At 41.0% G+C, this 26,035-nt stretch overlaps 1 protein-coding gene across 3 annotated transcripts in view; it reads left to right on the forward strand.

Annotated features, from left to right (window-relative positions):
* Positions 1–23,671, forward strand: part of CLCC1 (chloride channel CLIC like 1) — a 71,724-nt gene extending 48,053 nt beyond the window's left edge. For all 3 annotated transcript variants that reach the window (XM_030207063.1, XM_030207064.1, XM_030207065.1), the window contains exons 8-11: positions 9,981–10,081; positions 10,179–10,325; positions 14,826–15,110; positions 22,365–23,671. In XM_030207063.1, coding sequence (XP_030062923.1) covers positions 9,981–10,081; positions 10,179–10,325; positions 14,826–15,110; positions 22,365–22,625 — 794 coding nt within the window. In that variant the 3' untranslated portion in view covers positions 22,626–23,671. The remainder of the gene's footprint in view (positions 1–9,980; positions 10,082–10,178; positions 10,326–14,825; positions 15,111–22,364) is intronic.
* Positions 23,672–26,035: the final 2,364 nt, after the last annotated feature.

Consider the following 26,035-nt stretch of genomic DNA (forward strand, 5'->3'; position numbering starts at 1 on the left):
AGACCTCATCTCTGAAACACTCAAAAGATTCGCCAAATCCTACTGCAAACTAGACATATGCCCAAACAACCTCATGAAATCAGCCCCTCAACAATTCATAACAGACCTAACGAACCATGTAAACTCCATGCTACAAAGCGGACTTTTCCCAAAAGAAAAAGGAAAAATTCTACTCACCCCAAAACCCAAAGACGCAAAGAAAAGTGCAAGTGAAATAACTAATTACAGACCAGTAGCATCCATACCACTAATAACCAAAATAACCGAAGGGATGGTAACAAAACAACTTACAAACTATCTAGACAAGTTCTCAATACTGCATGATGCCCAATCAGGATTCCGATTGAACCAGCACCGAAACAGTACTAATTACACTAATGACTAAATTTAAACAAATGATTGCAACCGGCAACAATATACTCCTTCTACAATTTGACATATCAAGTGCCTTTGATATGGTTGATCACGGAATCCTACTACATATACTTGAATACTTTGGCGTTGGAGGCAATGTCCTAGACTGGATCAAGAGGTTCCTAACCTTACGCTCATACCAGGTCACATCAAATTCAACTACGTCTGCAGCATGGACACCAGAATGTGGAGTACCGCAAGGATCATCCCTCTCACCAACTATCTTCAACCTAATGATGACACCCCTGGCAAAACTTCTAGCAAGCCATAACCTTAACCCATATATATACGCTGACGATGTAACAATATATATCCCTTTCAAACAAGACATTAAAGAAATCTACAATGAAATTAACCAAAGCTTACACATCATGAACACCTGGGCAGATGCATTTCGATTGAAACTGAATGCAGAAAAAACTCAGTGCCTGATACTTACCTCCCAATACAACACGAATGAATTCACCGCTATAAACACACCAAAACTAAATCTTCCAATTTCAGAAACTTTAAAAATCCTTGGAATCACTATTGACCGCCACCTAACACTCGAAAATCACGCAAACAACACAACCAAAAAGATGTTTTACAGCATGTGGAAACTGAAAAGAATAAGACCATTCTTCCCAAGATCCGTCTTCCGCAGCCTAGTGCAATCACTCGTACTTAGCCATTTGGATTACTGCAACTCACTATACGCAGGTTGTAAAGAGCAAATACTGAAGAAACTTCAAACAGCCCAGAACACAGCTGCCAGACTCATTTTCGGGAAACCAAAATACGAAAGCGCAAAACCCTTACAAGAGAAGCTACACTGGCTCCCACTCAAGGAACGCATCACTTTTAAAGTATGCACACTAGTCCACAAAATCATTCACGGTGAAGCCCCAGCCTACATGTCTGACTTAATAGACCTACCACCCAGAAACGCTAAAAGATCATCCCGAACTTTCCTTAACCTCCACTTCCCTAATTGCAAAGGCATAAAATACAAAGTGCTGCACGCATCAACCTTTTCTTATATGAGCACGCAATTCTGGAACAAACTTCCACGTAACCTGAAGGCGACCTACGAGCTGACCGACTTCCGCAAACTATTGAAGACTCATCTCTTCGAAAAAATCTATCGAAAGGATCAAAACACATGAAGTCCACGCACACTGTTAGTAATACATCAATACATTCTCATCTGTACTCTCATCCCCTGTAATTTTAACACACTTAAACCTTAATCTACAGGTAAAAATGCTATACCCGAACGTTTTCACGCTATTGTTCTATAGTCCTATCAGTATCCGTTGTTCTTCCTTTGTTCCATTGTTCTGTTCCATTGTTCTATTCCCCTTAACGATACGTAGACTCTGTTTTAAACTCAATGCCTCACAATGTAACCATAATCGAGCTGTAACAAATTGTACTTCCATCAATACACAATGTATTGTAAGCCACACTGAGCCCGCAAATAGGTGGGAAAATGTGGGATACAAATGCAATAAAATAAATACTGTCAACCAGTGGAGACCTGATTACTGCCTTTGATGACATTTATTTATTTATTGAGATTTATTATGAAGAGATTCACCCAAGGCAGTATACATTGGGTACAGTTTAACATAAAACTTATAATTTTGTTAACAGCATAACAATAATAAAATAACCAAGAATAAACATAAATACAATAAATGAGGTAAACTTGAAAACAGTAAATTAAAACCTAATAATAGAACTACCGTGAAACAGCATAAATATGTGCACATTTAACAACACTGGAATTCAAATACCAGAGAACATAATACAATGTATGTGGAAGCTTCAGTTCAGAGCAGGGTTGTAGTCATGGTGAGGGCATTTTGTGTTCAGGCCGCCATGCCTCAGTAGTGGAAGTGTTCCTCCACTTGCAACCACAGCTGCTGCTGCACCGGGGCCCCTCCCCCACCACACATTCTCAGTTTTTGTGAAACTGAGCATGTGCAGGAGGTGGGGCTCTCCCACGTAGGCTTGGTTTTGCGGAAACTGAGTATACGCTGGGGGGAAGGCCCAGCACGGAGGTGGCAGCGGTCACAGGTGGAAGGAGCACTTCTGGCAGGGTTGGAGACCCTCACCAGCTCAAGAATGTGGGGGGCCCCACCAGGGGGACAAAGAATGGTAGTAAGGCAAAATTTGTGCCCCCCCCCCCCCCCCCACACACACACACCTTGTGCTCTGGCACACCCTACATTTGAGGTCTGGCTTTGCGCCTGGTTCAGAATCCTATTCATCATAGCCCTGATTCTTTGCTTGGGTTTTTTTCTTTAATTTGTGGTGCTTTTGCACAATGCCTACTATATAAGGAAGGGTTTCAGTGCAGGCACCTATTTGGAAGAGTATCCAAGGAACCTCTGGGTTCCAATGTGGTGTTCCTTAGCATCAGCAGCAGATGAATCCAGAGACTTGTGATAGATGGTCGCAACCCACAAACCTCTGGATTCATCTACTGCGACTAAAGGAAAGAAACTTTATCAGGTGAGAAATAATTTTTTGTTTCTGAATGCCCCAGAATTTCAGGAGAGGATGAATTAGATGCAGCTTTCTTTTTGTTCTGCTGATTCAGGAGAACAAGACCAGAACTCTTTGGACCAGAGGTTGGATCTTGAGCAAGAGATATTCTTGTCTGCAGAAGAGGTGCCTCCAGGAGATGATCCTTCCATTGTGTGACTTTTAAATGTGAAGAGTTGTCAGCTCTCAAGTTGTGTCGATGTCAAAGATTGCTGATCTCTTAACTAGTGCTAAGGTGGATGATCCTCTACTGGAAGGAATTAGGAAGCCCTCATGAGCATTTCCTGTATTCCAGGCTATAAAAGACTTAATTTCTGCAGAATGGGAGACATTGGGTGTAGGATTTTCGAATAGAGCAGTCCATGTCCAAGCTCTATTTTATTTTCTTGGAGGAAAAGGAAAGGCTGTCTCTTCCTATGGATAACTTGTATGATCTTATTAAGGCTTCAGCTAAGACTATGCCTTTGTAACTGCTTGCAGATTTTTGTGGCTTAAACATTGATCCACAGATATCTTCTCAGGAAGTTTCTGTTTTGAGGTAAATTATTTGCAAAAGATCTGGAAAAGCTTGTTAAGACCTTGGAGTCTTGATACCTTGGCTTCTAGAAGGTAGAGCAAAATCTTTTGCTAGAGTTTTTTGAGAGAGGTCACATCAGAGATTCTGGAAGATTTAAGCTAGGAATAATTAGTGGTACACAGCATAGTATGTCATTCAGAGGTCAGCCCTTTCAAGTGGGTCATAGAAGGGGTCAAGATACCACTTCAGCTATTTCCGGAGCCTTCATGAATCCACAGTGAAGGTTTGGAGGTTCAGTTGTTATATCAGAGGTGGGCCCAGATAACTGTAATGGGCTCTTGAACATTTGGGACAGTTACATCCTAGAATTTGCCCATTTTTTATCCAGTGCTTTTCTGGAATCTCCATGCCATTCTCTTCTGCAAGCGAGGGCTGTCAAAGAAACGCTAGTCAGATTGCTACAATTAAAGGCTATAGTCTCTCTTCTTCCAGGGGAGGGAAAAAACGGGCAGTTACTCTTATCTATTTTGCTATTCCAAAAAAGGAAGGGCTTTTCTTCCAATTTTGGACCTAAAGAGTGGGTGAATTCCTCAAAGTGCATCATTTTTGGATGAAAACTTTGAAGTCAATAGTGTGATGGTCTGGAGAATTTTTAACCTCTCTAAAACTTAGGGAGGCTTAGCTACACGTTACTAGACTCATTAGCATTTCCAGTTTGCCATTCTTCCTTTTGGTCTAGCTACAGTGCCCAGAACTTTCTCCAAGGTAACGACAGTAGTTGAGGCTGTCATGCGAAAGGAAGGTAATTTAGTGCATTTCTGTTTGGATGATTGACTCATTCATGTGAAGTTTTAAGAAGAAATTGTAAGTCACCAGTCAAGTAGTGGAATTCTTCAATATTTGGGATTTAATAGCAACAACTCACAATGCAAATGTTCCCAAATTTTTCCATGCAAAGAAAGAAGAGGCTGTCTGTAGGCATAGACCCCCTAGGTTCAGCCTTGATCAATCTGTTGTATGTCTTTCTGCCATGGCCGCTCCTGGGCCAAGTCATTCAAAGGATCAAGAAGCATCAAGGGCTGGTTGTGGTAATAGCTCCAGATTGGCCAAGGAGGCCATTGTACGGAGATCTGTTGAGTCTTCATGTCGAGGATCTATTCTGTTGGACAAGGAAGGAATCTTAGTACAGGGTCCAGTCAGGATGCAGGACATGTCGCCATTTTGTCTTACGGCTTGGTTCTTGAAAGGGCACAGGTGAATAAGAAAAAGGTTATACTACTAGAGTTAGAGAGAGAGAGTGGAGAATTTTGAAGGTTCAAAATTGGCTCAAACTAAAACCCTAAAAGAAGCAAGAGCAAGTACTCATCAGGATGTTTTGCATTTCCTAAAGGCAGTCAAACTCTTGAATCCTTCTTGATGGCTAATTGTTCTCCCACAGGATTTAAATTTAGTCCTTTCAGCCTTGATACAGCAGCTTTTTGAACCTTGTAATTATGCTGCCTTAAAAGATGTTACACTAAAGATTTCTTTTTAGTTAAGCTAGGAGAATTTCTGAGCTGCTAGCAGTATCAATGTTGGAACTTTTTTTCTAGTGTTTTCTAGGGCGAAAGTAGTAATTAGGCCAGTTCCTTCATTTCTTCCTATGTTTTTTTTTTTCATCTTTTCACATCACAGTCCAGTTCTTTACCGGTGTTGGATGATGTCAGGAAAGAGGATGATGGTTCCATTTGTTCCTTGGATGTAGATCACACGTTGCATACTTATGTTAAGAGAACAGAAGAATTCAGGAGAACTGACAGGTTATTTGTATTGTTTGGGGGAATCACAAAAGGAGGGCTGGCGTCAAAGGCAATAGGAGCAAGGTGGATTAAGAGACTATTATTTCTGCCAACATCTTCAAGAGGCATTCAGTTCCAAAAGCCTTGAAAGTGATTTCTGCCCAGAGTCAGTTAGCCTTGATTCTGCCTTAGGAGATTTTGCAAGGCAGCCACGTGAAACATTAAGAACTGCTTATGGCTTTAAACGTATCAAAGACTAGCCAAATTTATTATGGCTTAGCTGAGTTGACACACTTCCAGTTTCTAGAATAACATTGCTTGTCTCTCTATTGAACAATTTTCAAAAATATTGGGGTTTACTTGAATACCACTCTATCGTTGGTCCCGCAAGTTAATTCAGTGACAAAATCAGTAGTCTTCAAATTTCACCTGTTGAAATCTACTTTTTTGTAGAACATTTTGCAATATTGTACAGTCCCTGATTCTGTCCCATTTAGAGTACTGCAATAACTTGTATTTTGCTTTGTCTACCTTGCTGGCCCGTTTACAGGTTATGCAGAATACCACAGCCAGATTGATTTTTAGTTTAATTTTAAAAAATGATCATGTGACTCCTTGCCTGGTTCAATTGCATTGACTTCCAGTAAAGGTCAGAATATTTTTTAAGCTGGCTTGTCTGCACTTTTTTGCACTTGCCTGTGCCGATCTTGGGACAGACATTATTTGAAGAAGCACTACTGGACACCGGCGTGATATGTTTACCAATGCAAGATAAATGACTTCCAAATTTGATTGATATGAGTTTCTTTGGAACAATTTCTAGTATTGGGCAGGCAGGTAGGATGGTGCTGTTACAAGAAATGATCTACTTGGGGGAAAGAGCTCTAGAGCACTCGCTACTGTTTATAATTTAAGAGCAGGTGCTGTATTTATAAGTTTTAGGATATTAATTTCTCCACCAATCACCAAAGGTGATAATTGCAATAAATTAAATAAATTAAGTATATATAAAAGATACCATATACTCAGAACACAAAGAGACCGTATTTTTATCTTCAAAAAGGTTGATTTAATATACAATTGCAAATTAGAGGTAGGTTTTAAGAGATCTTTACAGATAATCTGTGCTTAAGTAAGGCAAGGTAGCATGTCTAGATCAAAAGTTATGTTACTTACAAGTCCTTGTTACACAGTATGAACAGCATTAGGTAAGCACATGTTTGCAGGACAGGAGAGCTTCTGCAGTGAGTGGATCTGAGTTGCTTGCAGTTGAAGAGAATCTGAATCTTGGGGAAACAGCTTTTGCTTTTATATCTTGCAAGCTGCAGGAGGATATGATCACAGAGTCCCAGCACCTGCTTCCTGGTTTGCTAACTTGCAAGGCATTATGGTATCTTGGTCTCATGTCTTATGACATCACAAGACTTGCTGTCTGGATCTTGCTGACAAATGGTCTTTTGATGTGAAAAGGCTTCCTGCTCAGTCTCTGGAGCAGATACACATTACAAGTCCTTCCTTTCTGCACATGTCTGAAAGCTGATGGGAGGGGCAGGTATACCTTTGACAATCAAATATCATGTTTATGGTTTCCCCTCTGAAGTCTTTATCAATAGCTGGAGTTATGCCTTCTCCAGACTGTCTGCTGGTGGAGATGTCTATGTGATTCTTCAAGTATCCACCTTAGTCATGCTTTTGTTCAGTCTTTTTAGGTGGGAGGGCAGAGAGAGTTTTATTTCTCTTTGAAGCACAGTACCCTTTTGTCTCTTAAATGTCTTTTAAATGTTCCCCAAAGGGAGAGGGAAGAGGGCTTTTGGAATGAAAGCCAATTTTGCTGCAGTGTCAAATATATAAAAGCTGCACAAATATATTGGTGTATATATAATCCAGCAAAATATCATGCTACATATTTCAGTAATAAACTGATACCATTACAGTGCCATGTGTAACGAATGTCTGATTTGCTGCTGAAAGCTAGTCCATTAGGCTAAGACATGATGTCTCTTATATAATATTTACAATATAAAAGTAGATTATGTTTAGGAATGTGGGTTTAAATATTTTTAAAGATATATCTTTTTAATAAACCCTTTTGAAATAGGATAACTCAGGATTGATATTTTGTACTGTTAAATATAAGTTGCCATTAGAACTTTCTTTTCCTTATCAAGCGGTTAAGTTTTGGTATTCTTTACTCATTTCTCTTAGAATATCAGCAACATATTTAAGTTTTTGTAAACATATGAAAACTTGTTTGTTTCAGAAATTCTGTAGTTAATTTTGTTTTATTCAAAAAAAAATTTTTTTTTTCATTTATTCATTTTTGTTTTTTCACTTATTAGTTTTGTATCCTGCTTTGAACCACTAGTTGAAAGTTGGCGGGTTATAAGAATCGCATCAAAATCACAAGCTTATAACGATGCACAAAAAAATGCAGTGATTATTTAGGCTCAAGAGGATGCAGCATGGTTTCAGGGCTTGTGGCTTCCCTGCTTAGATCACTGTTTTGATACACCCTAGTCTTCTGGACTGATCTGGAAGGATAAGGAAGGAGAAATTAGGTCTTGCAAATTTTCTTTCCTCGAGTCCCTCCAAACCAGTCCAGAACCCACCCTTCGAGTCCCAGACCCCCACCGAAAACCGTCCCTCTAGCAGAAATGTGTTCTTTTCTGACTGCTTAGTATTTTTTTTTGTTTGTTTTTTTTTAGGGTGGGGAGAGATCTATATAAATAGTTCAAGGTATGTTTTTATTATCTGGTTAACCTTAGTGTTTTTGGGCAGTTGCTTTTACTTATTTACTGCTCTGTGATAAATACTGAGTGACCACTGGCTGCACAAGATACACAAGTGGTGATGTCACAAGTCATTAGTTCTCAGTCTCCAATTATTGACAGGAGAGCATTAGCTCAAGTGTCTCGACTAGTCTGGAAGTCATGGATCCAAAATGTTGAGACTGGTGATTCATGACATAGATCCAAAAGCAGTCACATTTGAACTTCTGTAGCTTTTTTTTTTTCCACACAAAATTAATTGAAACCTCATGTTCTGTTTATCATGTTTTCCCAGAGATGGTCACAATTAGCACATAAGCTCTAATTTCAGCTTATGTCTTGTTGAATCATATTTTGGCTGGGTATTCTGTCTGAAACTTAATACCTTTGTTAAAGAACTCTGGGGCCCTTTTACTAAGCCACGTAAGCGTCTACGAGTGCCCAACGTGCACCAAAATGGAGTTACCACCCGGCAACTGTATTTCTGTTGTGGTAATTTCATTTTTGGCGCGTGTCCAATACATGCGGCCAAAAAGTAATTATTTTCAGATGCGCATATCGGATGCGCGTCAAGTAGCATTTGATGCGCGTAGATCATTACTGCCTGGTTACCGCGTGAGACTTTACCGCTAGGTCAATGGCTGGTGGTAAGATCTCAGACCCAAAATGTACGTGTGGCAGTTTTCATTTTGCCGCACGTCCATTTTCAGTAAAAATTTATAAAAAGGCACTTTTTTTTTGCAGGTGCGCTGAAAAATGATTCTGTACATGCCCAAAACACATGCCTACACTACCGCAAGCCATTTTCAGCGCACCTTAGTAAAAGGATCCTTCTCTGTAATATGCTCTAATTTCCCATCTGTCTATCATCACCTTTACTGAAAAGTCCAAGAATAGAAATAAACTATAGCCTTGATAAAACAATTCTGGTTTTTCAGTATGATGTCAAAAAGTGCACCACCTAGGCAGAGTTGAAATTTTTAGTAATCACTGACCTAAGTTTGACAGTCTTGTTAACATGCTGGGCTGGTGTACTCTCTTGATTTGGTATGTTTTCCCATTTGGAAGGTCAGGTTCTAAAGGAATATATTTCCTGCCAATCATTTTCAGCTTATTTCTTACTATTATGGTATTCCCAGTTATTCTCATATTGCTTATTCTAGATCTGGTCCCTAGAGCTTTACATTTTTTAATAAAATAGTCATTTTGAAAACTACGTGACCATGTTATCTGTCCTATTGTTTTGCTATGGGATTAGTGCTGTTCCTCTGAAATCTGGATGAATAAATATCTCAACTTTTTCATTCAGCTCCAAGGAGGACTGAATTTTGGAAAAACCTATCTTCAACCATTTGCGATAGATTTGGACATTTTATCCAACAGCAGTGGTTCCCAACTCCTTTTATCATTTCTTCACGTTAAGAGATGAGGAGAAAGTGCCATCTTGGATTTTTCTCTAGCCAGCGTCTTTGTCTTGGAAGTCATCCCGGCAAATTTCTGAATTTGCCCAAGATCCAGATTGGTCTGGTCTGGCTCTTCTTTTCTTCTTTTTTTTTTTTGGGGGGGGGGGGCAGAAATGTAAGAACATTGGGAGTTACGGTGAGTTATTGTGAGATGTTCATTTAACAGTTGATCACCATGTGAACTCAGAATCCCTATTTTTCTTTAAGGGAAGGGTTTAAATTAGCAGAACTCTAAAAGTCAGAGTGATGTCTGAGCATTTTGGAAGTTACTTTGGAAATAAAATTAGATGACTATTAATTAATGGCAAAGAAGAAAAAAAAAGCTTTATGAAATGTTCACACACCTATTCATGATTCATGTTTTCCCTTTTATTTAGGTTTATTTTTTAAATCAATTGTATAGTTACATTTGGAGTCTTACAAGTCCTTTAATGTACAGTGTACTGTTAGTTTGAGGATCCTTTTTTGTAGTTTCTTTTTTTTAACTACTATCTTTTTACTGTAGGATGGTTGAAAGCATCTTGGACATTTCAAGATGATGACCCTTGTGAACAATACTACAAGACTCTGTTAGTTAACCCTATTCTTCTGGTTCCCCCGACAAAGGCATGTACTTAATACCTAAGCAAGCAATTTGTGAGTTCACGTTTTAATCTGGAAAATCTGTGCTGCTACTCATGTAATTTTTTTTGTTTTGTTTTAGGCATTGGTTCTCACTTACACTCATTTTGTAACGGAGCCACTGAAGCACGTGGGACGAGGAATGGGGGAATTCATCAGAGGACTCTTAAACGAAATACCTATGTTGCTACAGATTCCAGTGCTGATCCTCATGGCGCTGGCTGTTCTGGTTGGTAGAAATCCTGTTTACATTTAGCTTAGAGTTCAAGAATATCTTTGCCGTTTGTTTTACTTAAAATATACTTTTTTTCCCAAGCGTGGCATGGTACAGAAAATACTGCAACATACTGTTAGGATATATTCAGATTTGACACACATTAAAATGTACCGCTGATATATTGCATTAGTGCTGTTTTCAAGGATAGTGATTTTTAAATCCAAACTAAGTTTAAAGCAGTGTTTCCCAACTCTGTTCTGATGACTTCCTAGTCAATCTGGTTTTCAGGATACCCACGATGAATATGTATGAGAGAAATTTGTATGTAAAGGGGGCAGGATGCAGATCTACTTCATAAATATTTGTTGCAGATATCCTAACAACTGTTGGGGGGGGGTCCCCAGGACAGATTTGGGAACCACTGGTTTATGGATATCCTCGACTCTGAAATGACCTGGAGAAAGGAGTTTTTATGCCAAAACTAGTTTAATTTCACTGAAACAGTTTAGCAGGTTAGTTTAGAAACAGCAGTGAGTACAATCATGATGACCGATTGAAAATCACAACTTATTTGAACTTTTGTGATCTTCCCTTTTATGAACTCAAGAGGAATTGGCAGGAAGTATCTTCAGAGGATACTAACATAACTGGGAAGTTAGAATATCCTATTGAGAGGCTATAGTAAAGGCGGGTACGTTTTGAAAAGAGCAGACGGATAAATAATTCCAAATTTATCCCTTTCAGCTGCTAACCAAGTTTTCAATACAAATATTTGAATGGTCTCTGTGTACATGCAAGAACCCTTAAAAAAATAAAAAAGAAGCGTTAGCAAAAATGCAACTAAAAGAAGAGACAGGCATTAATAGGGATCTGAGACCCAGAGCAAGAAAGATGGCCAGTGGGGCACAGTGATGTCAGGATACAAATTATACTGAAATTGATAGGGTGGTTCAAATTGGTGGAGTGGTAGTGCTATAATGATAGCATGGAGTTGAGCAGGATAAAAATCCCGGAGGAATCAATATTCCATGCCATACTTTGTATTGTTCGAATATTTTTACTGCTCTAATTGCCTCCTACTCATGTTTGATCTATTCTCACTGTACACTGCCTTGGATGAATTCTTTCAAAAAGGCGGTAAATAAATCCTAATATGCACTGTAGAATTTTATGGATGGATATTTCACATTTGATAGGGAAAAGTCTGCAAAGGTTAAGTTTTCATGCGGTATGGATACTGGTTAAATATTCCTTTCTTGGAAGCACGTATCAAAGTGTATTCCATGCATTAGAAAAGGTTGAAAGAAGCCGAGACAGCTACCACCATGGTAATGTTAAAGAGGTTATTAAAGCCAAGAAGACCTCTTTCAATAAATGGAAAGCAGATCTAAGCAAAAGAGACTGGAAAGAGCATAAACACTGACAAGTTCGATGTAAAGCTGTAATAAGTCAGACCAAAGGAGTTTGGAAAGTTAGTCTGCACAGAGGCTAAAACTCTAAATGCTTTCAAGTATTTTCAGAGTAAGAAGTCTGAGGGAGTCAGTTGAACCTCTTCAGGCATGGCAGGAGGGATAATCTGCAAGGAGTGGTATTTTAGATCCTAAATGCCTCACTGAGCAGACTGGATGGGCCATACTGGTCTTCATAAATGATAGCAGTAATCTTATAAGGCTTAATTTGTAGACACAGAAGTGGAATTGTAGAGCCTGGGGAGAGGGGGGGGAGGTGGGCCAGGAGCAACCAGAGAAGAGGGTCTGGATTAAGGAGTAGTGTTCTCTGATCTGCCGTAGTCTTTCCCATCCCTTCATCTTCCTTCAGGCTGCTTGGAAGGTAGAGGCTGGAGCAGAACACACTTGCTGCTCTGGAGTCTGAAAAAAAGTGATGTGATTCCAGGCTATTCACCCGAAATTAAGTCCTGTATGATATATATTTGACCTAAGGCTAAAAGGAGCACTTGGGGAGGAAAAGGTTGCAGCATTAAAACTAGATAAATTATTTTCTTCCATAGTTATTGAGGAGGATGTCAGGGAGATAATCACGCCTGAAATATCCTTTGACAATTCACAGGAACTGGAGCAAATCATGATGAACTGGAAGATGTAATAATGCACATTGATGTGTGTAGTGTTTTTTTTTTTAAGAGCTCTGAGGTATATTCAGGCTGATGTGTTGCTCTTTAGTTTATCAAACAAAAATACCCATGAAATTGCAGACCTATTAGAACTCTGATCTTTCATTAAAATCAGTTAGAGTACCAGAGGATTGGAAGGGCAGCAGAGATGATCCAGGAAACCACAGATAGTGAGCCTGATAGCTTGTAATATTTTGCCCATCACAGATATGTTGAAAAACAAGGTAACTGGCTATATTGGTAAGCAAGGGTAAATGGGGCAGAGCCACCATGGATTTAGCAAAAGTCAGGGGTCTTACCTTATCAAGCTGTTTTGGCTATTTTATTTGAAGGTGTCAAACGTGGATAAGGCTCAGCCAGTTGAAATAATGTATCTGGATTTTCAGAAGAAATTTGACAGTCACTTATGAAAAGTTCCTCAGGTGGTTAAAAAGTCATGATAAGGGAGATGATGCCTGTTTTGGTTTGGAAACTAGTTAAGCTTAGTAAACGTAGTGCTAAATGAAGTGAAGAAAGGTAGAGAGTGAAGTGCCCAAGGATCCATATTGGGATTGGTGATTTTTAAAAATAAACTGGAAAAGGGAACAGTGAGATTGCATTTGCAGATGACGACAGTTATTCAAAAGTTAAATCACGAGTGAGTTGTAAAGAATTGCAGGAGGACATTGTGGAACTGAGCATCTAAATGGCAGATTAAATCAAATGCAGACAGGTGCAAAGAAATGCATACGAGGAAAAATAATCCTATGTCCTTAAACGATTCTTCATAACATCAGAAAAAAAACATTGAAATTCAACTGAAGGAAAAAGTCTCAGCAAACCCAGACGTCAAATACCATGGTCAATTACTGGCTTAGTTGCAATCACTGGCATAGAAAAACCTCCAAGAATCCTTTCAATGGTACTTTAATTCATCTGCAGTTACTATTTTTAAGATGCATTGTAACAGAAGTAAACAAATAGCTTTTCTGGACGTGCCCATATTCACAGCAGCATAGTAACTCAGGATCTGTGGTGATTCCAAATAAGCCTGTAATTGACTTTATTTTAGATTTGGATTTGCTGAGGCTTTTTCCTCCAATTGAATTTTAATGGTTTCTCTGATGTTAAGAAGAATTGTTTGAGGATATAGAGCTGATTTTTGTAGATGTGTTGTAGTACCTCACTACTTTCAATTTTTGTGATAGTAGTGAAAAGTAAGCCTAGTCATAAGTACATTTTTTTTTATTTTTTATTTTTGTTACATTTGTACCCCGCGCTTTCCCACTCATGGCAGGCTCAATGCGGCTTACATGGGGCAATGGAGGGTTAAGTGACTTGCCCAGAGTCACAAGGAGCTGCCTGTGCCTGAAGTGGGAATCGAACTCAGTTCCTCAGTTCCCCAGGACCAAAGTCCACCACCCTAACCACTAGGCCACTCCTTCACATGATACTGGGTTCCTTATTTAGGGGGGTCACCATCCAGGGAAAGGATCTTGGAGTCATTGTAGAGAGTACATTGAAATCCTCAGCTAAATGTGCAGCAACAGTCAAAAAAGCAAATAGAATGTTAGGAATTATTTGGAAAAGATGAAAAATAAAACAAATAAGTATGTCTGTTGATCTATGGTGTGACTAGATAAAACAGAAGTAGAAAAGGAGCAGAGAAAAGCAAACAAAATAATGGGGATGGACGGGCTCCCTTGTAAAGAGAGACTGATGTGGTTAGAGCTCTTCAGCTTGGAGAAGAAATGATAGAAATGAAAGAGCTCTATAAAATGAGTGAGAGAATGGTGGTTTACTCTGTCCAATAATACCAAGACCAAGAGGTATCTTATTTAAAACACATTGGAGAATGTATAGTTTCATTTGGTGTACAGTTAAGCTATGGAATTTGTTGCCAGAGGATTTGGTCTAGGCAGTTAGCATAGCTGGGTTTAAAAAAGGGTATGGACAGACTCCTGGAGGGAATTCCATAAACCACTATTATCCATGCACACTTGGGAGAGTCACCACTTATCCCTAGGTGTGAGCAGAAAGGAACGGATCTATTCTTTGGGTTTCTTGTGATTTGGACTGGCCACTGTCTTAGGACACAGCACTCAATAGACTTTTGGCCTGATTCACTATGACTTGTTTTATGATGTAGCTCGGGATTTGAAAGAAAGAAGGGCTTTGTTCAAAAATGATTCCACCCTTACTGTTTATGTACAGGGGAAGAAACTGTGGCTCATAGTTCACTTTTGGAAACTTGAGCAGGGAGAGCAAACTGCAAGTGGATAGCTTTTGCACTTGAACAAATGAAGACCTACAAACGGGCATCACATTAGATAGATATGTTTGTAACTATTTTTTGAGAGGTATTTCCAGGCCTAAGCTGAAAAATAGTTTTGTTTTAACAGGGTTTCTGCTATGGTGCAGGAAGATCAGTTGGTACACTCAGGCATTTACCAAGGCTTCACGGGGAGGACCCTCCTGCTTGTATTGACCAGCCTGACAGGAAACCGTCTCGGATAGAATTTATACAGTCACATGGTGGAGGAGCAGGTGATTGTGGCGATGCTAGCAATGAAAAAAATACTTCAAGACACCGATTAATGGGAATGAAACCAGACGTTGTGCGGGAAACTGATACTACAAATTCACTAGATCGAGCTAAAGGCAAAGATCAGCATCACTTGCCCAATGTGAGTACTGAATTGCATCTGTTAAAACAGTCTTCTGCACCTACTTTCTTCCTCTTCTGCTGAGATGCTGGGGTAAAGGAATGTTTTGGTGATTGCAGAGATTGATATAATGGGTTATTAGGGTAGCATGATGAGTTAGGATGTAATCAATGGTTGGGGAGCAACAGTTTCTTGTAGGCTTCATTTGAAATATATTTTATAGGCATTATAGACGTTACTTTTATTCAGGGTTTGTTATTTATAGAGTACTTTTCCCTTTATTTTGAGGACAGCTTTCAGTGTATTCATTGAGTAAAATAGCATGTGCATTGAAAACTGGCTTTTTGAACATTGCCCTTTATGGATTTGATCTGCCCCTTTTCTGTGGTACAACCAAAGCAGTTTACATTTTTTTTTTTTTTAAAGAAGTTTTTTATTAAATAAAGATCAAACATACAAATGTAACTGCAAGTATTCAGTCGGATACTTTCCAGGTTAATAGTGTAACATCGTCAACATAGCTTTAACCAAATGTTTATATCCCCCTTTCCCCCCATCCCCCCACCCCTCCCTCCCTCTTATTGAAGTACCAAGGTAGAGTCCGGTTGTGCCAACCACTCCGTGTATGGATCCCAAACTCGATGGTAGGGTAGCAGGCGACCCAGTCGCATAGCAGTCAGCTTAGACATCAGCTGAATATTGTCCAATTTCCGCAGAATCGTCTTTAGTCCTGGTAGAGTCTGTTGCTTCCATGCCGCTGCCAGCACTAATTTGCTGGCCACCAATATCTGAGTGGCCAATTGATGCGCGTACTTTTTGCTGCCCTGAAGTCTTATATGTAGCAAGCAATGGTCCATTTTCATGGGAAAAGCAATTTTTGTTATACTAGCAATCAGTTTTAGAACCCTTGTCCAATACTGTTGAGCCTGTGGGCAAGCCCACCAGATATGGACCATGTCTCCCTCCATACCACATTGACGCCAGCAGAGAGCAGACCCCCCCCTTAAACATCTTAGCTAGTCTCTGTGGTGTGTAATACCAACAATATAGTATTTTATAGCCATTTTCTACTAAAGCATTAGAGACTGATACTTTAAGTAAAGATGTAAACACCCTTTCCCACATATGATATTCATATGATACCCCCAGTATTTTTTCCCACTTTCGTGTATAGTGCAGGATGGGCTGTGACTGTAGTAGGAGTGCTTTATATAACCTAGATATCCCGCCTCTTCCTTCCCCTCCAGCCAATGCCCGCTCCAATTGTGTTTCCTCCAAGCTCAGCTCTTCTTTTGTACATCGCAAAATAAAATCTCTTAATTGACGAAATTGAAAGGCATTGGAGGCAGGAATTCCATATTCCTCCTGCACTTCCTCGAAAGTGAGAAGTTCCCCATCCTCCCACACTTGCCCCTACTCCCATAGACCCCTCTGTTCCCAATTCCTAAAACATTGATCTGAGGATCCCGGGCCAAATCCTGGTGCGTATCTAATTGCCATATGTAAGAAAAATGTGCGCCCTCAGAAAAAACTGGTGTGAATTTTGCTCCCTATGGTAAGTGGCCACCCCACAATTGGGGGGGGGGCCTCCTTTATTATCTCTTTTATTTCTCTGTCAGGTAGCCAAGGTATAGCTTTCAACGGATGGGACTTACACCAAGACTGCTCCATAGCTTTCCAGGCCTTCGCTCTCCCATGGTGCCACTCAGCTAGTATACGGAGGTGGGCCTCTTTATAGTAAAGCCAAAACGAAGGAACTCCCATCCCTCCATGTGCTCGTGGCTGATGCATTACTGACCTGCGTACCTGTGGTGGCTTTCGCTTCCAGATGAAGGAAAAGACCCTGCGCTGCAGACCTTTGAAAAATTTTTCGGGTAGTGAGATAGGGAGCGCCATGAATAAAAACAACATTTTGGGTAATAGGATCATTTTAACTGCACTGATCCGCTCCATCCATGAAATCGTTAAGCCCTCCCACTTGTCCAACTCCAAGAAAAGTTCCCGTGCTTTTGCTAGGAAGTTGGCCTCATATAGGCCCTCCCATTGTTTTGTTATATTTACCCCCAAATATTTGATGGATTTGGACGCCCACCGGTAGGGGAAGTGTGCCCGCATCTCCTCCACCTGATCTACTGGTATAGTAATATTTAATGCTTCTGATTTTTCCATATTGACTTTGAATCCAGCCACCCAGCCATAATCCTGCAGGGCCGCCCCTATAATTGGAAGTGACCTGGCGGGGTCTGTCAATGTAAGAAGAATGTCATCCGCAAACAACAATATCTGGGTCTCTGTTGGTCCCAACCTCAACCCCCTGATGTCCGGGTGTGATCTAATGTAGGCTGCCAATGGTTCCACCGCCAAGGCGAAGAGGAGAGGCGACAGGGCTGCGCCCTGTCGCGTACCTCGTCTCAATTGGAATGTGGGCGACTGGCTCCCATTGACCCTCACCGATGCTGTGGGTGCCCTATATAACAGGGATAGCCAATGCAAGTAGTCCCCGGAAATACCCGCCCTCTTCAAAGTTGCAAATAGGAATGGCCAGTGCACCCTGTCGAACGCCTTTTCTGCGTCTAGTGAGATTATACAGAGTGGGAGTTTTTTTAATATTAGCATGTTGAATAAGGTGGAGTGTCCTGCGGATATTATCAAACGTCTGGCGCTCCCGTACAAACCCCGCTTGATCTTCATGAATTAGTTGTGGGAAGTACTGCTGCAGGCGAGCTGCCAATATGGAGGTGAAGATTTTATAGTCCACCCCCAATAGAGAGATGGGCCGATAGGAACTGCTCAGGTGGGGATCTCTGCCTGGCTTGGGCAAAACTATAATATTCGCTAGATGCCAAGTCTCCAGCAGAGATTCCCTCTTGCCTAAATCATTAAATACCCTCCGCAACATAGGGGCCACGAGAGTTCCAAAGGTCTTGTAGAACTTATTAGTAAACACATCGGGTCCCGGGGCTTTATTAGGCGCCAGCTCCTTGATAGCACGTATTACCTCTTCCAGCTCAATTGGCCTAGAAAGCCTATCTTGTGCGCCTTTCGTAAGAGTTGGCAAGTGGACCTGATCTGAAAAAGCAGTGATCTCCACCTCCTTGGGATTAATGTCTGGGGTATGAAGTTTCTCGTAATATCGCTTAAAGATTGCTTGTATGGCCCCCGAATCTGTGGTACTATCTCCTTTTTCATCTTTTAAGCGGGGAACATGCGTTCTATTTGCCTGATGTTTTAATTTATGTGCTAAGAGCCTACTAGCTTTATTGTCAAACTCGAAATGTGTCTGGCGTACCCTTTGTAGCTGCCCTGAGATATCCGCCAATTGAAGTTCGCGCATCTCTTGTCTAAGTTTATGAGCTTGGTCTAGTAAGTGTTGTGTGGGGCCCCCTGGGCCTTGTCTATAGATTAGTTTCTCCACCTGTGCTAGTCTCCTGCGCCCTAATTCCTCTGCTTGGGTTTTTTCCCTGCGGATATGAGCTTTTAACGCAATAAAGTGGCCCCTCATGACCGCCTTAAAGCCCTCCCAAAGCACCCCTGGAGAGACCTCCTCATTATCATTAAATTGGATATATTCTTTGATGATCCTTTCAAATTGAAGCACATGGGTCACCTCAGCCAGCAATGCATCATCCAGTCTCCACTGTGGAGCAGTCTGTCGCCCCTCTAAGGTCCTCAGTACAAGAATGACCGGACTGTGGTCCGACCACGTACGTGGCTCAATACGCTGGTCCCTGATATTTCCCATGACAGCCGTGTCCCCCAGCTAAAAATCAATGCGGGAAAAAGAATTGTGGACCTAAGAAAAATATGTATAGTCTCGTTGGGTGGGATGGGCCTGCCTCCAGGTGTCCTCCAAGTGCCACTTGGCCATAAAAGATTGAAGTAACTCTCGTCCCCGGCGGGCATATTGTACTGATGAAGCGGAGTTGTTCAACTGTGGATCAGGGGTAACGTTAAAATCACCGCCAACTAGTACATGCCCCTCTCCATGTGTCAAAAGTATCTGATCTAGGTGATGGAAAAATTCCCCGTGGTCCTCATTGGGCCCATATACATTCACTAAAGTGTACTTTTGTGCCCCCAGTTGTATAGTTATCAAAAGAAATCGACCCCCCTTGTCTCTAATAACCTTATGAAACTGCCACGGGTAAGAGTCACTGAGTGCCACTATCACCCCTTTGCTTTTGGAACCCAAGGTGTTGGATGCATAGAAAATGTGTGGATAGTGGTGATGCCTGCACAGCCCCTCATATTGCTTTTTTAAGTGGGTCTCCTGAATCAGGGCTATGTCTATTTTTAGGCGAGTTAGCTCCCTAAACAGAAGCTGCCGCTTCATAGGCACATTTAAGCCCCTGACATTCAGGAGCGCTAATGTTACATCTTGCATCCCTTCATCGTCTTCACACGCCCAGAGCCCATCCCTGCACACTTATAGCCCTTGTCATAGCAGTTTACATATTATATATAGGTACTTTCTCTGTTCCTAGTGGGCTCACAATCTTGCATTTGAGGGAGGTGTTCTTGGGGCAGGTATTTGAACATGCATAATCTTCAAAATCCAAAAGTATGCCTGCTGCTTGGTTAAAAAAAAAACCCTACGAGGATGGAGATGTATCATTTCACTTTGACAGGTAATGCAAAGTTTGTGGGTGAAAAGTACCCATGAACTTTAAAGCTAGTGAGTATTATGACAATCTCTATGTGGTTTAAAAAAAATAAAAAATCTATGTTCTTCAGTTCCTGTTGCAAAATTTGAAATTGGAATAAGAACTTGTGCCAAAAACACACAAAATACAGCAGGTAAGCTGAAGTTATTGCCTCTTTGATCCATTTGGCAATTATAGCCTTTTGTCCTCTGGTCAGTATAAAAAGTCTATCCAACTTCTGAAATTCCTCTGTCCGCTGAAGGTAACAGCGCAGTGCTGTGAACATCCAAAAGAATAGCATTATGACTGTCCTTCCTGGGAAACATTGGAAGAGTAATCACTTGACTGAGGTGGAAGGGAGAAGCAACCTTCGGGAGGAAGCAGTGACCATAGAACCATTCTGTCCAGAAAAAGAGATGAAATTATTTGCTACAGGAAAGGGCCTGCAATTTTGAAATGCGTCGATCTAAAGTAATTGCCACCAGAAAAAACACCTTGAGAATAAGGTCTTTTGAGAGTAGAGCATTTTAGAGGTTCAAACGGCACGCTGACTAAGGCTGTCTAAGACAAGATCCGGATCCCATGGAAAAATAGCTGTCTGAAACAGAGGCCACAAAGGCTTAATATCCTTGAACTGAGAAACATCCAGATGAAGAGACAATGACCAACCTTGAATGAGACCCTTAAAAACCGTAATTGCAGCTGTTTGTACTTGAAGAGAGGACATTGCTAAACCTTATGCATACCATCCTGAAGAAAATCTAGTGCCTCTGTCGCAAACTTCCCTGGCCTTACATCAGTTCTCAAAAATTTTCCAATCTCTCACGTAAGCTAAGAAGGTAGACTTCATCCTGGAACTCAATAAGGTACCAATAACTCTGGATGAGTAACCCCCCTTCAGCCACTATGCCTTCCCAAGGGCCAAGCTGAAAGCAAGAACTTATCCACACTTAACATTCAAATGGGACCCTGAGCCAATAAGTTCAAATGGGAAACACGAAGGAGGTTCCTGACCAGTAGCCGAAATAAGTCTCTGTACCACAGGTGTTGCGGCCAATCAGCTCAGGGTGACCAACATATCCACCTTTGGTAAATTGAAACTCTCCAATTCCATTAAAGGAAGCTGATAAAGGCGAGCCATGGCTCTGCCAATTCTTACGGCCATGTTGGGGGCAGCCTCCATCTCTTTGAGGTCCTCATTATACAGAAAGGTTCTTGCAGGCTTTCTGATCCCTTATAAAAATGGATCTCCTTTTCTAATTACTTGGAGACTTCTCATCTGACAAATGAAGCATCCCTAGAACTTCAGTAATCAAACAGGGAAGCTCCAATTTACGGAAAATGTGAATTACAGTAGGGCCTTCATCTGGAGGAACCTCTGAGTTACCAGCCTCTAGGTCATCCTTCCTTGATTAAAACTTAATCCACGGGTGTCAAAGAATTCTCTGAAACCAAACTGTGAGATCCTGGTTTTCTGATAATCACTTCCTCTTGGTCCCGAGGGCCCTTCCTTGTCTCTGGCAGCCACGGGCTCCAGCGAAGAGGAGATCAGCAAGCCTTGCTTCATACAGAAGGCTTGATGCACCAATAATATAAACTTGGTGAGGGGGAGCTGAAGAAACCCTACCAGAATCCTGTCTGTGCAGCACCAGAGGTTTATCAGAAAGGGTTTGTGTTGACATTAAGGTACTCAACTGCAGCCCTTTGGAGGGGGAGGGACCTGAATAATGGTTTGTGCACCCCCAAGGCAGGAAAATCAGGCATGGTTAGGCACCTCACAATAATAACTTTCTCTTGTTTTTCTCTCTTTTTTTGTGTGTGTTTTTTTGTTTAAACCAAATTACACTTTACCTTTTTTTTCTTTTTCCTCACATATGGAGCGAAAAGGGCAGATCCAGACCAGGTCAGACTCGATGAGGGCTGCACTGGTACTCACCTACCATCTGCTGAGTGCACTGAGAAATACTGGCAGGCTCTGGGTTGCACCAATGTTTATATTATGAAATCACTCAATAATTCTGAGTCTCCTATCTCCTGGTAGGGGGGCACATACCCACTTATTGGGAATGGTCTGGAGAGATAAGGAACAAGGCTTGGGGGTCAAGAAGGTGAAAGGTGCTGTTAGATACCAGGGTTATTGGTTTGGTAGCACCAGAGATGGGTGATTGGAGGTCATCTTCAGGAGGATTAAAGATTTGAGTGCTTATTAAATTATCTACTCCAATGCAGAGGGGGAGCTAACCCTTCTACACTGCGTCAGACCTAGTTCTAATTTTCTTGTGTTGTGCTCCCTTCACAGCGTCTGCATGGGGCAGAATAGGTAATCTTACCAATTTTTTAACATGCTGTGTGCCAGTGTCTACTGTCCAAGCTGACTCCCACACCGAATCAGTTTCCACTACGATATAGACCTCTTGTTAACCAAGCGCTGCTGCCCACAGTAGCTTTCTGCATAGGCCCCTCAGGCAGTAAAGATCAACTCTGGTCCTGGAAACTGCAAGAGCTTTCCAAGTCAACACACCAAACACTAGTAGAGGCAGTAGAGATTTTTGCTGGCACACTGGTTTTTTACATGAACAGATTTATAAGTTCTGCTTAAGGAAAATTAAATTTGAATAATCTGTTTCCACAGCATCTGCCCCTTTCTGAGGATGGAAATAAAAGCAGCATGGGGAAAGCAGTGCAACAAGACAGTGGTGAGGCTGAAATGCAACAGGACAGTGGTGAGGCTGAAATGCAACAGAGAAGTCTTGGAGGTACTCAGCTGTTGAAGGAAGAAGTTGGCTCAAAGTATAGTTCTGATAATCCTAAAAGTAACCAGAGCACTATTGCAGCAGAAGGACTTCAAAAAAAGGAAGACTTTGAACAGCTTGACCTATATACTGCTGAATAGCCAAATATTTTTATTGATTTTTGGACTAGAGAATTTTGTAAACTTAATTCAAATGGCAATAGGGCTAATTCAGAAATGTAAATATTCCAGGACTCCAGTTCACTAATCTCTGGATTTTTTTGGTTCTGACTTTATGAAGGATTTTCTTTCACTTTGTTTTGCCCACTTTGCATAGAGAAGCATACTCTTAATGTGTAGTAGGAAAGGCCAAACTGCTTTATCTGCACATTCATAGCCTGCCCGTGAGATGAGCTGTCTCGCTTCCAAAGGACTTAATTAGTGGGAACATGAGCAAAATCACTGATTTTTACTTTACCACCTTTTTATATCATAGAACTTCTCTTCAGAGTTCCACCCACTTTGCATGACCTGAACTGGCTCTTGTGTAACCCCCTCTTCCTGATGCCGTGTTCAGTCCCAGATGAGTTGCTTGACACAGATTTTGCATTTCAAGTAGCTCATGTAAAACTGAACTGTGCAGGAGGGATGGGTGGAGCACTGGATTACAGAAGAGCTGAGATACTATATTTTTATGGATATGGAAAAGTTTGCAGCTAATGGAATTCTGGATGAAAGGAATCCTCCATTCTGTTTTGGTATATGAAATGGTTATCACTGGGCAAGCTTGAATTAACCCTTGGTGTGTTCTAGATTTTACTTACAAACAAAAAAAAAAAAGCAACACTGGGCCTTCAAGACTGAGACAACAGGAGCCCTTTATTAGCAAGTGACTCCTGTTGTCTGAGTCTTGAAGGCCCAGTGTTGCTTTTTTTGTTTGTATACTTTCTGTGTATGCTGTATCACCCTCTCTGTTTGTTATAGGTTTTTCTCATCATGTTGTAAATTCATTCTTTCCTGCCTTTAGATCGGGCTTTGTGGATTTATGTGGGGAAAAAAAACAGGACTTACACAGTTTCAAAATATTTTGCAATTATTTAAATTTTTAGTATGATCTTTGACAATGCATTAGTGTAATGTGTTTTTTTTCCCCTTTGAGCACAAATTATAAATTAATTAAGGGTCCTGTTTACTAAGCCATTCTGTAGGCACGCTAACTTTTTAGCATGTGTGCTAACGATAGACACCTGTTTTATTCCTATGGATGTCTCTAGCGTTAGCGTGTGCTAAAAAGTTTGTGCGCCTACAGCATGGCTTTAAACAGGGCCCTGAGTGTCCTCCTTCAACAATGACACATTCATGAAGTCTATGACACCAGTTGGTTGGTTCAGTGAATTCTGGGGTTTCATTAATTAAGAGCTCAACTGTTTTGTGAGCTCGCTGTGCTGGCGCGCCATCCTGTTGAAAAATAAAGTATCCAGAAACGTCTCTAATTTCAGGCAAAAGTTTCTGCTTTTTTTTTGGGGATGTTTTTGGGTTACTTGGAAAAAATGTTGGGGGGGTCCCATTTTTTTTTTTCTAGACCTTGTGTGTATATATGCTTCCATTGCACGAGCAGCCTCTGTTCTTACACCATTCATAGGAACATGATAGTCCTGTTATTGCTCTCCTGCTGCTTTGTATAAATAGGTTTCTCCGAGGACAAGCAAGCTTCTTGTTCTCACATGTGGGTCAACGTCCACATCGGCCCGGGAATTGGCATTTTGCAAGCAAAATATTTTAAAAGTCTTCTGGCTTGGGTGCGCGGACCACGTACACTCGTTCCTTAGTTATTTTTTCTGCGCATTGAGGTGCGGTCAAGTTTTTTTTTGCTCCGCTCCTCTCAGGCCCGGGAAAGAGTCTTATTAGTTTTGTGGCTTTTGCCTTATTTTCTTTTCCTTTTCTTAGAAATTTTACACTTAAAAAAAAAAAAAAAAAAGATTACAGATCCAAGATGGCCGCGGTATGATCGGCGTCAACGGACGTGTTGCAATCCGGCTCTAGTAAACACTGGAAAGAGAGCCTTACCTGCCGTTTGCGATGGGTAAGAGACGGGGGAAGGTCAGGGAGATTCCCTCTCTCCCTGGAAGTAGACCCCCGCTCCAACAGTCGACGCTCGAGCGGTTTGGAATCGCCTCCGGTTCAGAAGTGACATCTACCCCTGCTGCTGGAGCCAGTGTATCAGAGCTGGCCGACAGTGTCAACGGGGCTTCCTTGAGCCCTGTTTTGCGTGCAGCGCCCCCTCAACCAGGAAGTGAGCGCTTCGTGATGAGTCCTGCTGCTCAAACCCCGACGGGAGAAGAGAGCATTCAGGGAGGGAACCTACACGAAGCCGGAACAAATGCTGCCAGCTTGAATATACCAGAGGGTAGTTCTGCTCCTGTAGTTTCTACTACAATTGTGAGTATCCTGGAACAAACTGCTAGAGCACCTCAACTGGTTTTCGAGGGAAAAGAAAAACCTGCTGTAGTGACGCTAGAGTCACTTTGGGAACTGAATTCTTCCACTCTCTCTGCCTTACAGACTTTGATAGCAAAGAATACTGAAAGTATCAAGGCTATAGCCGAAACTGCATTAAAACAATTACAAATTAATGATTACCAAGCCATGGAGGTTAAAACTCTATCTGAAAAATTTGCAAAAATGGAACTTGTGGAACAATCTTTGATTAAGGACAGGTGTTTTGCCTCTAAGCGCTTGGAGTATTTGGAGAACCAATCAAAGAGACTTAACCTGCGTATTATAAACTTTCCAAAATCGCCACTTATTACTTCAGTACAAATGGTTAAGAAATATCTAGTGGAGGTTCTGGGAATGACTGATAGTTCATTACCACCTATTACAAGAGCATATTATTTACAGAGTACTGGTAAAGTACTAGATAATTTAAATCCTTTAGGTGGAATGAATCTAACTGAGTTCCTAGAATCCTCTCTGGAGGTGGTCACGCAAAGGTTAACTTTGTTGGTGACATTTGCCCTTGAGATAGATAGAGATGCAGTGCTCAGGCTGTCCTTGAGACATCTAAATTCTTTATTTTTGGGCTCAAAAGTAAGGGTTTTCCCGGACCTCTCCAGGGAAACCCAGAAGAGACGAAAGTTATTTTTATTACTGCGTTCAAGGGTAGTAGCACTTGGTGCAAATTTTCAATTAAAGTTTCCTTGTGTTTGCAGGATTCTATACCAAACAAAGCAATTTCAGTTTTTTGAACCCAGTCAATTGGAGGATTTTTTGAAAAGCAAAGAGGGTGTGATTGTGAGAATTTAGAACCAAATGTAACACTGTATAGCAGCCTGGAATAGGTCATTCTGAATATGACGCAATCTGTTGATAATTATAATTGATTGAGCTTTGTTATATTAGCTCATAAATATATATATTTTCCATTTTGGGTCAATTACATTTATTTGTGGACGATAGTATTTGCTTAGAATTATGATTTTGTAATTAAAGATGGTATTATTGCATGTATCGTGTAATATTCAAGATTGATTGAATATTGAATAATGAAAAAATTTGAAAAATAAAATATA

The sequence above is a fragment of the Microcaecilia unicolor genome, chromosome 6, assembly GCF_901765095.1.
Source record: "Microcaecilia unicolor chromosome 6, aMicUni1.1, whole genome shotgun sequence".
NCBI classification, from domain to species: Eukaryota; Metazoa; Chordata; class Amphibia; order Gymnophiona; family Siphonopidae; genus Microcaecilia; species Microcaecilia unicolor.